General features: G+C 40.0%; 1 protein-coding gene across 1 annotated transcript; it reads left to right on the forward strand.

The window, feature by feature from the left end:
- The first annotated feature begins 2,202 nt into the window (after positions 1-2,202).
- HAVCR2 (hepatitis A virus cellular receptor 2) lies at positions 2,203-9,723 on the forward strand. Its single transcript, XM_010002005.1, has 8 exons — positions 2,203-2,251; positions 4,327-4,671; positions 5,414-5,464; positions 7,319-7,398; positions 7,653-7,709; positions 8,468-8,582; positions 9,203-9,233; positions 9,630-9,723. Exons 1-8 carry the CDS (start codon positions 2,203-2,205, stop codon positions 9,721-9,723), a joined length of 822 nt encoding a protein of 273 aa, XP_010000307.1.
- Positions 9,724-10,469: the final 746 nt, after the last annotated feature.

Here is a 10,469-nt window from a genome sequence, read left to right on the forward strand (position 1 = left end):
CTTTGAAGAAATACATTGTATTTTGTTTAGTTGTTACGCAAATACACAAAGCATTTGTTGTACAGCTGTTGGGGGTTGTGAGTGACTGGGCAGATGAAAATGTTTACTGTTTGTCAGTTGTGTGTTTATTGGTAGAAACACAAAGATACTTTTTTGTTAAATGTTATCACCTTAGATGCTAGGCACAGATTAAATGTAGCTTTTTCTGTTCTGTTTTCATTTGTCACTTTCCCTTTTTTAATTTTGTATGCTTTTTAAGAAAATGCTTTACAGTGTGGAAGCAAGTGAAGGATTTGACTGACAGGAATTGCAGTTGACACTTCCTCCATTTCAGATAAGTTGTTTACAATTTCAGTGGGTTTTTTCACAAATGTGTAATTCATTATTAACAATAAAATTAGTGTCAAGTCTTCAAAATCCATTCCTTTCTAGTTTGTAATAATATAACTGTACTAAAAAGAACCTAAACATTCCTTTATTACAGAGGTAATGTGGAATAATTTGCCTTGGAGACAACACTGTCAGGAATGTCAACAACTAAATGAATTTAAATGGATTTTAATTTTCTTGGGTTTAAGTCATAATCAGCCTTATAAAAATAGCATTTTTTTAAATATTGTACACATAGATGTGTAAACTAACTTACAAGTCCTGCATAGTTAATATATGTACATGAAGAGCATGAATTTGCAGTGCAGGTGCTTTGTGTTTGCCTTTTAGGTGGGCTTTGTGCCCAGCTGAGCCATTTTCTCAGGAAGGGGGGTCTCACTGAACCATTAGCCTTTATGCCAGTTGAGTATTTTTAAGTTCAAGAGATCCTACAAGTATTGCATGAAGTGGAAGTGCAAGTATTGCATCAAGTGGGATCCTGCAAGTATTGCATCAACCATGTTTAAAAGAACACTTGAGTTGGATCAATCCCCCATAGTAGGAGGGAAGAAAGTGATTTGATAGTGAAGAAGTGGCTTCTTTATCCTGCCCCTCCTGTTAGGGCAATTCTACATCCATCTTTTTGCCACGTAACACCACAGGACTAATATTTTCTGAGAAGTATGTAGAGCAGCTGGAAGCCAAGAGCATTTTATGGGAAAGGGAAGTCATACAAATTCTTGTTTTCCCTTGTGGTTTAACAGGCTCTGTATCTGTTTCATTTGATAATTCTGGTGTTCTTGGAAGTGCTACTTAAATAGGCAGGCAAAAGCATTTAGCTCTTGGCTGGTGGCAGTTGAGCTCAGTGCAGGAAAAGAATAAATGAACTGAAGCAAAGAATGTTTTTTGGGCCTACATCAAATATACTTGATTGCAGCTGCAGTTCTAGTACAAAAAATACAAAAAGACAAGATGTCCTCAAGAAAAGTCAGGTAATCCAGGGACAGGGAGAGTGGCCACAGGTCACCATTTCTCAGAAGATGTATTTCAGCTTGTCTGTGAGCCTCAAGTCTGGAACAGTGTGTTTTCCACTCTACTTCTAAAGTGACCTGTATTCTGTATGTCATTTCATACTGCTTTATATAAGCCTGGATGTTGGCAGAATTTTTGAGTCAGAGGCTGCAACTCTATTAGGCTACAACTGTGAAGCAGTGGGCAGCTTTCCAATACTACCAAATTATAACCCACAAAGAAAATGGCATTTGCCTGAAGATGCTCTGCATTGCTTTTGAGTATTAGAACAAAAACTTGATTAAATGGTTAAGTAATTCTTCTAGGAATCTTATTTTTCCAAGTTGTCTCTGTTCACTACATTCCATTACGTATCATATGTAATCTCTTATCAAAATTCTGTCTACTTTGGCAAAAAAAAGGTGTGGGGAGAAGCATGGGCAAGGGAGTGTGGATTGCTGTGACAGCTCAGTGGTGCTGACAACAGTTCAATCTATTGTAATTAAGCAGATCTGGAAAAAATGAGAAGTTAATTTCTGAAGATCTGCAAAATATTTTATCAAAGTTACCTGATTGTTAGTCAAACCACAGTCAGCAAGAGTTGGAATGTGTGTGCTACCAGCAGCCCTTGGCTGTGCTGTTAGGGAGGAGCAGACTAACCACAGGAAGAGCAGTCTGGGTTAGACCAGGGGGTGTTTCTCATCTGTGTCTGAAGATGACGTAGTGAGGAGTAAAACCAGAAGTTTGTGAAGAAGAAAAGGTTTATTGAATGTGGGTGTCCTGAAGGCTGAACGGCAGTGTTGCTCCTCATCTTCAGCAGCAATGTTGTCTTCCTTCTGCCTGAGCTGCATTCTTCTGCTCCTGTTTGCAGGTAACTAAGTGGGCCTAAAGGAATAGGTGCAGATGGATGGAGGTGACGTGCATATCAATGTTTCCAAGGGTTGCAGAGAGAGACACTTATGTTATGGGAAGAGTGTCACATAGCACAGAAACTGTAGTTTTGTGTTATGAATAGAACTTTATGACAGTGGTTCAATAGTTGTCTTCCAGCCTTATCCCTCTTTTAAAACAAAATCACATTCAGGGGATGATGGTTTTAAAGCTGCTGCCTCTGGGGCTGTCAGCTCATTTAATTAGTGAGTGATCTTTTGCATTGTTTAGATAATGATCTGAGCAGAGAATTTAAAATGATTTTAGAAAAGATGTAAGAAGAGAATGTTTCACTTGAACAGGTCTTGTGAAGGTGGATGATTGCAAAGGCAAGGGAAAGGTCAGCTGTAGCTTCTGGTGTTCTTTTGCCAATATGAAGTTTTATTGGGACAAATGGGTAATTTTTCCTTTTATGTTCTGAGAAAGCAATCCTAGGAAAATATTGCTAAAGGCAATAACACTGGAAAGAACAGGTTACAGAGTGTACCATTATAGGTAGATAGGCATGAACAATTTGGAGTTGGATTTGTTCAGTAGAAAGAAAGGTGATAATACAGATACAGTTTCTTGTAGTTCTTCATAAAGCCTTTTATGATGAGATTCATTTTGAGCTTGCTTTTATATATATATATATATATATCTCTATATATATATCTCCCTTATTTGAATTTCAAATGGAGAGACATGCATTAAAAAAAAAATATAAACAGAAGTATATATATCTCTATATATATATATATCTACAACTTCTAATGTTCTATGGTGGCAAAATCCGCCTGCAGACTTATTTTGAGCTGTAATGACTTAGGTTAGGAAAATGAATGAGCTGAGCCAGGCAAACCAGCTTTTTCCCAAGAGGCAGCTGCCATCCAGGCAGGCAGTGCTCGGGATCCACTGGTGCATGTTGGCAGACCCGCCTTGGGGAGCTCCCTTCCTAATTATAGACTGGGCTAAACTTTTAATGGAGATAATTTGTTACCTGTAGTTGTTGCAGAGGATTCTATCCCTGAAATATTTACACAGGCAGATTAAAATACTTACACAGGTGTTCCCACGTTACTGAATTCAGTAAGAAGTGTGTTGGGCACTATATTGCAGACAGTTTTCTTTGAAGTACAAACAGAATGTGCACATCAGGAGTCCCACTGTGTTACCTGTTAGAAGGAAGTGGTTATGAATGGGTCTAGCTGGATTACCAGAGCACAAATTACTTTGGCTGGCACTTGACACAGCTTTTATTAAAACCTTCCTACAGGGAATATTCACCCAAATGGTCTAAAATAGCAAAAGGAACTATCTTGATGTGATGCATGGGCTACTGACTGCTAGGTTGCAGTGTTTTGACTTGAGTAATGTGACACAGCCTTCTGGAAACGTGAAGAATTACCTTTAATAGGAACCAAACAAGTTAGAAACTGCATAAGAGTGAGGGAAGAAAATAAAGCAGTCAGAAAGGTATAACATTTCTCAGAAAAGCTCTGAAAAATCTCTTCTGGTAGGGATGGGCAAAATCTGTCACTAGGTAATATAAATGTGTTGAGTACTGACCATTCTGATGAAACTTTTTTAGTGGCTTTTCATTGGAATGGAGGAAGAGTTTCCCACAATGGTTTTAATGAAAGCCAATGTCTTGCTGTTGCCTTGTGTGTGGCTCTGATTAAATCTGAGCTAAGGAAAAAAATAGAGTTAGCAGAGTCCATGTGGCTAAAGAGAAGTCATGGAGTTGTACAGATCTGATCTCTGTTCTCTCTTCACCTCTTTGCCTACCTGCACAGGCTGTAGAAATTTTGTTTCTTCTTTTTCTGGCTAGAGACATATTCTGAATAAATCACTGGCCTGATCATTATCCCTCACTGTGTCAGTCGTGCTGGGATTCACATCTATTCATGGAAAACCCAATCCAGTAATGCCTGGTGGTGTTTGTGAGATGGGAGTTATTGGGGCATGCAGGGTGCATGAGAAGCTTCCACTTGTGTACAGTGTGTTCAGCAACTATGTTTGGCTTCTTGTCCACAGGCCCCACAATATCAGGATCACTTGTGAAGGGAAAGGTTGGTGAGAATATCACCGTGCCCTGCTCTTACAGTGTGAGGGGGAGTCAGGACCTCACATCAATGTGCTGGGGTCGTGGCAGCTGCCCTCCTTCAAAATGTGATCGGACCATTATCTGGACAGATGGTTGGAAGGTGTCTCACCAGTACAACAGCAGGTACACGTTGAAAGGGGACCTGCAGAGGGGCAACGTGTCCCTCACAATCGTGAATGCTGAGGAAGCAGACAGTGGGATATACTGCTGTCGTGTGGAGATCCCGGGGCTGTTCAATGATCTGATGACAAATCACAAGGTTGTGATAGAGAAAGGTGAGTGCAGAGGTGCTCTTTGTCAGTACTATTGTTGTAAATCTGCTGTTGAGGCTGGATTTCAAAGCTTGTGGTGGAAATTATTTTTATTATCATTGATATGATTGATCTTTAGGACTTTGAGGATCAGCTGTTAATGCTGTCCTGGTTTAAGCCACTGGCTGAGGAGCCACTGGCACGAGGCTCCCATCATGGGCTTCTGACCGAGCACCTCTAGGTCAGAATCCCGCCTAGACGTAGCGATACAGGAAAATTGGCTTAATCCTGGCTCAAACCAGGACAAATGCTATTTAAATCAGTCTGTATTTGGCACTGCTGCAACCCCAGGGCATGATGCTTTGTTTTGAGGTGCACAGCACTACTGAGCTTTGCTAGAAAGACTATTTGTGGGATATAAGAGAAAGGGCAGCATAGGGTACTTAATTCATCCAAAGCATTGTAGTTGCAGCTTTTTTGAAGAATGCAGTGCTTCTTTTTCTTGCTTGGTTCTAGAGTAAAGCCCAGAGACATAAAATTAGTATAGACTTTTTTTTTTAAATCAACTTCCTTTATCTTCCTTTGATTTTATTTTTTTTTCATGTTTTTAAAAAGCATAATAATATATGGAACAAGTGGCTGACCAATGTACTTTGGTAGCTGGTGCTAGCAAATTTTTATAGAAACATTTTCTATTTTTTCACTACATAAATGCACACTAAGGTTAATTGTAACGTGTTGGTTTTGTTTTATTTTTTAACATCAGCTAGAATCTCTACTGCAAGTCCTCACACTTACACCTCTGAACAGACCTCAGGTAACTCTTACCCAAGTATTCATCTCAATAGTATATTTACGCTACACTGCAAGTGGGAATCTTAAGAAGGAAACAAAATGATAGATGGTGGAAATGTCTTGGCTAAAATTTACTAAACATGACCTTAGCACCAGAGATCAGAACTTGGGCTTAAATTCTGCCTGACATTATGTAGAGAGTCCAACAGAAGGAACATCTACATGTGGGAAGGTTTGCTTCCAGGCAGTATACTTATATAGATGTTTGATTGGTGCTGCAAGCATTGTTTTCTTGTGGCTGTTATCCTGGTATGTTGTTTTCTTTGTGGTATAAAATCCCCCCTTATCTTCTGGAAGTGCATCCCTTGAACAGCAAAACACATTTTTAGGCATTGGGTGTGCCCACTATTTAATAAATGTATTTGTTGCTCTATAACATAGAGCAGTTCTACTGGGCTAGCTCAAAGGACACCTAGTTCAGGATCCTATCTCAGTAGCAGTTAACAGCAGATGACTAAGGAGGACTGTAGAAACAGGGCAGTAATTCTGTATTTCAGCAGCAAAGGGTTCTTCTACCCTGGTATAGTGTGTCTCAGAAGCTGCCCTTGTACTCTGTAGCATATGCAAATATAATAAAGGGCAACCCCTCTTTGTAGTGGAAGAGAGAGTGAATGGATTTTCCTCCCTCTTTCTCTGTTTCATTCATGAGTTTATAGATTTCTATCATCTACCCACACAGCTGCATCTTTTCAGTCTAAAAAAGACAATTTTAATTTCCAGTACCCAAGAGAGAGCTCATACTGCAACAATAGCTTATTTTCTGGATTTTGAAAGAAAAATCAGGGATGTCATGTTTCTCCCTCCATCTCAAGAGTTTCAAGCTAAGCATCTCTAAAATGTTACAACAGTTTTATTTCCCTTTTTAGAAGAAGAAGTGAGAACTTTCTCAGAGTGTCTCTGTTCTGGTTGCAAGTAATGTAGCTTCCAATCTTAGAACTCACGGGTTTTTTAACCCTATGACATCTTCCTTAGCTGTTGGTGGAACAATTTTGTATGTTTTCAAAACACAAGCTCCTCTGTGTAAATTTGGGCAGAGGGAAACTGGAAAAGGCAGGTGCCTCTGATGTTGGAATGCTCTGGAATCTCCAGTGGCAGATGATCCTGTCCTCTTAAAAATAAAACTTCTGGGATAAGGGTAGCAATTTAAAACACCAAAGGAAACAGCTCGGCTTGTCATAATGTGAACAGGAGATTTTGTTTTCAGGAGGGTTATGGATCATTGGGCAACACATGGAAGAACTGAGACTAATTATATGGAAGACAGAAGTTTGTAGCTCTGAATTTTAAATATTGCAAACAGCTTTGCTCTGGAAAATTACCTCAAAATATGCTGCACGTCCTTATGCAAATTTATCACAACTTGGTCAGTCCATTTATTCTATAGTTGTCAGGGCCTTTGGAAGTACCATTTGCTTTCTCTAACTTTGCACCATTTGCTCATTCAAGGCCCTGAGCTAAACTTAATCAGTTTTCATCAGATAACCTAAGTTTGCTTTAGGCATCCACTGCCTCTTTGCTCCAAAAAGAGATGCCTACTTCGGTAAGTTCTTCCTTCTAGGCCCTGTGTTGAGATAACATCAAGAGTTAAGTGTTTCCTGGAAGGAATTCAAAGATCTGAAAAGGGCAGCAGAGGGCCCAATATTCACAGCTTTGTGCTGCCCTCTGAAGATACCAACCTCTTTATGATATTCAGGGCCAAGACTCCTGACAGTGTGATACTTAAATTCAGTATTCCCAAATCAGCAGTGCGAATACCTCTCTGTCAAGGCAGAGTGCTTCTCTGTGCAAGTGATGTGTCTGTCTTGCCTTTGCTCAGCTCCTGGGAGCACCAGCAAATCACCTTTTACCATCACAAGAACATGGCCATCGGTTTCTGCCTCAGAAGCTCCTCAGACTGTAAGCATCTCTGTTGTGCTGTGACATATTTAGACAAACTGGATGGACATTAGAGATTATTGGGTCATCCCTACAGTTCACTTGTACTGTTTTAGCTTGGTTGCAAAAGAGAGGGGTTTGTTGATAGGCTGCTTTTAGACTTGTGAAAGAATGCTTGTGTGCTCATTATGAAAGGGAAAAAAACTGCTTTGCATGCATAAAGTGCTTCCTGCTAATGCAGGAAGAGCTTTAACAACATCTATATTGCCTTTCAGGCCTCTGATCCCTGCTCGAGCACCTCAGGCTGCTGGGACGTAACCTCAAACCTGCAGGTATGGCAGGGTGTGGGGAAGAGTGGAAATGGGAGCAGCTGACAGGACAGCAATGCCCCTGCACGCCCCATGCAGCCGGGCTTAAACAGCAGCTTTTTGCCTGTCCTGCTGTGCCCTCCAGCACACACTGCAGGGTGACAGGCAGTGGCATCATGCAAATTTCATCAGAAACAGAAGACAGCCAATTGAGCCTTTGGGAAGGACTGCTGTGACATACTGCAAGGCAGTATGTGCTGTGGGCACTCACAGTGGTGCATGTGCAGGTTTAAAGTCAGGTAACACACTCCAGGATCTTCCCAGGCCTGAGTTCCTCATGAAAGGGTTAGATATCTAGCAGCTGGCTTCAGAAAGAAGTTTTGCCTGAATAAAAATCAATGCAAAGAGGAGGCATATTTACTTAGAGGTATAAAGCCTTGAATAACTACTGAATAAACGGACAAATGGTGTGTGTGACACCTGGAGATATTTCAATTATAATACTATTTGGCAAATATTTTGTTTGTTTTTTTAAACCTGAACAAATGGATTTTTTAATTCCTTCAGGTTCTTCCACTATCTCAAGAATTAAGTGTTTAACAGCATGATTCACACAACTGCTGCAGGGATGCTGCCTGAAACTAGTCTTGTATCTCAAACTATACACTTGCTTTCAAGTGTACTTTTACTGCAGGGTTGCAAAACACACAAATGGCCTTTGGGTACTGTGTGGGCTTTTTGCTTTTACTGTCACTAATGCTCATCTGTTTTGTGTTTGGCAGAACATATCTGTATCACTTACCAGTCAGCAGTATTCGGAAAATGGGCTATACATTGGGATTGGTTTGTGTGTGGTACTTCTAGCCATCCTTATTTTGATTCTGTTCCTCAGTAGAAGTAAGTACTTTTCACACATGGTTTTTCAAGGATGGGTCAGGTACATCTGATCACAACTGTGGCAAATGCCACATGTCTTCTGCTTCAGAGAAGTGAGCTAAGGATGGCTTGACTCTGTGCCCTCCTCTGTGGTTGCTAGCTCAGCTCTTCCCCTTAGTCCCTGGGGCACAGAATGACAAGGTGCAGGTGCCACCTTGGTCTTGCCATTTTATTTCTCATACTCCTTAGCAACCAGTCGACCCCAGGGTCTGCTGAAGATAAGAGTGATACAAGCCCACTTCCCCTACCCCACTCATTTCTTCCTACTCATTCCTCAGTTGCCATGTTGTCCCAGTCCTTCCCAATGGGAGGTTTCTTATAACTATATCTAATATTTTTCTACATGCCAGACTTTCCCTATAGAGGTTCGTGCTCAGACCAAGCCATATGAATTTGATCTCATGGAAACAATGGGGATTTCCTACACTGAAAATATCTGCTTGAAGTTCCCTTATTTAGTTTCTTACACTGATTTTTTTAATTTGTATTTTTAACCTGCTACTTTACTTGCTTCTGATGGTTTAAAGAAAATTGGTTTCTCTCTATTTTTCTTTTTTTTTTTCATTCTGGATGTTCCTTAGAATATATACACAACACGAAGAAGACAGCCAAGTAAGTATTCTGTTTCTGCTTTAGCTAATTGGACAAACTAGGTTGCAGAAAGAAAATGCTGTCAGTGTGTTTAATCCCTCCACTGCATACTTTGACTTTCTTTTATAAATCTTAATAGGAAACACTGCAAAAATAAATCAATACATGCTGCTACTTATCATTAGTTAGTAAGCAAAAATGGGTCTAGCTGTCAGCTCATTGCATTAAGGAGCATTCAAATTTCAAGTGTGGGTTGTCTCGTAAGTGGAAAAATGATTAATTATCCATCATGTTTAAATAAGTGGTTTTGCATATTTTACATTTTTTTCAGTGAGCTGCTTGATTTAGCTGTCTGCTCCTCTGTGTTTCTGTTGTCTGTTTTTTATTCAACAGCATGGTTTGTACTCTTTTGCACAGCTTCGTTGCATTTTGGAGGCCAGAAGGTGCAAGGAGCTGTAGTGCCCTGGAAGATGAGATCCGTGCAGAGGAAAATGTTTATATTATACACTAAGGACTATATGCATGGTTGCCTTTGTCATCGCTGGGACATGAAATAGTTTGCAAAATGTTGGCTGCTCCCCCTGCTCAGCAGCTAAATGTGACAGGACTACTGAAGCATTATTCACTTTATCCTAACAAATAAAAGATACACTGCTAATTAACCCTTTATCGGCCCATTCCAGAAATGGAAACCTTACTGGCTTGAATGAAAACTTGCAGAGTCCAGTTATCAAACCCTAAGGAAAATTATTATTATATTATTATCTGCTTCAAATTCTCTATTACTTGTTTGGGTTTTTTTTGAAAAAAGAGGAAGTGCCAGAATGTCTACTCAGTCACAAGAGGAAAACCACAGATTTTTAAAAGGTTATCTTTACTGGGTATTTTATCTGTCAGATACAAAAGAGTTTGTGCCATCAGAGAGTAGAATCAATCTCGTGGCTGCTGTGACAAAGATAACATATGGAAAAAAATTGGTGTTATTGGTATTTCAATACTCATTTAGTTGAATTTTCACTAATATCAGGTATAACCCAAGCCTGGTTACAGCTCAGTAAGGCAATGTACTAATTCCTGTCCACCCACATTTAAATCTGGAGGAGTTATTGATGCTCACCCCCTCATGGAATGTCCTTGGACCCTATAGGATCAGTACTTCCCTGTACAGAATATTTACAGCTTGTTTTCAGGGAACTATGTCTAAGTGTGTTTTCCTCTGCAAAATACATAACTTTTTCTGTGGCTTTTTTCTCAGGC

Source organism: Chaetura pelagica, unplaced genomic scaffold, assembly GCF_000747805.2.
Source record: "Chaetura pelagica isolate M959 unplaced genomic scaffold, ChaPel_1.0 scaffold356, whole genome shotgun sequence".
Taxonomy (NCBI): Eukaryota; Metazoa; Chordata; class Aves; order Apodiformes; family Apodidae; genus Chaetura; species Chaetura pelagica.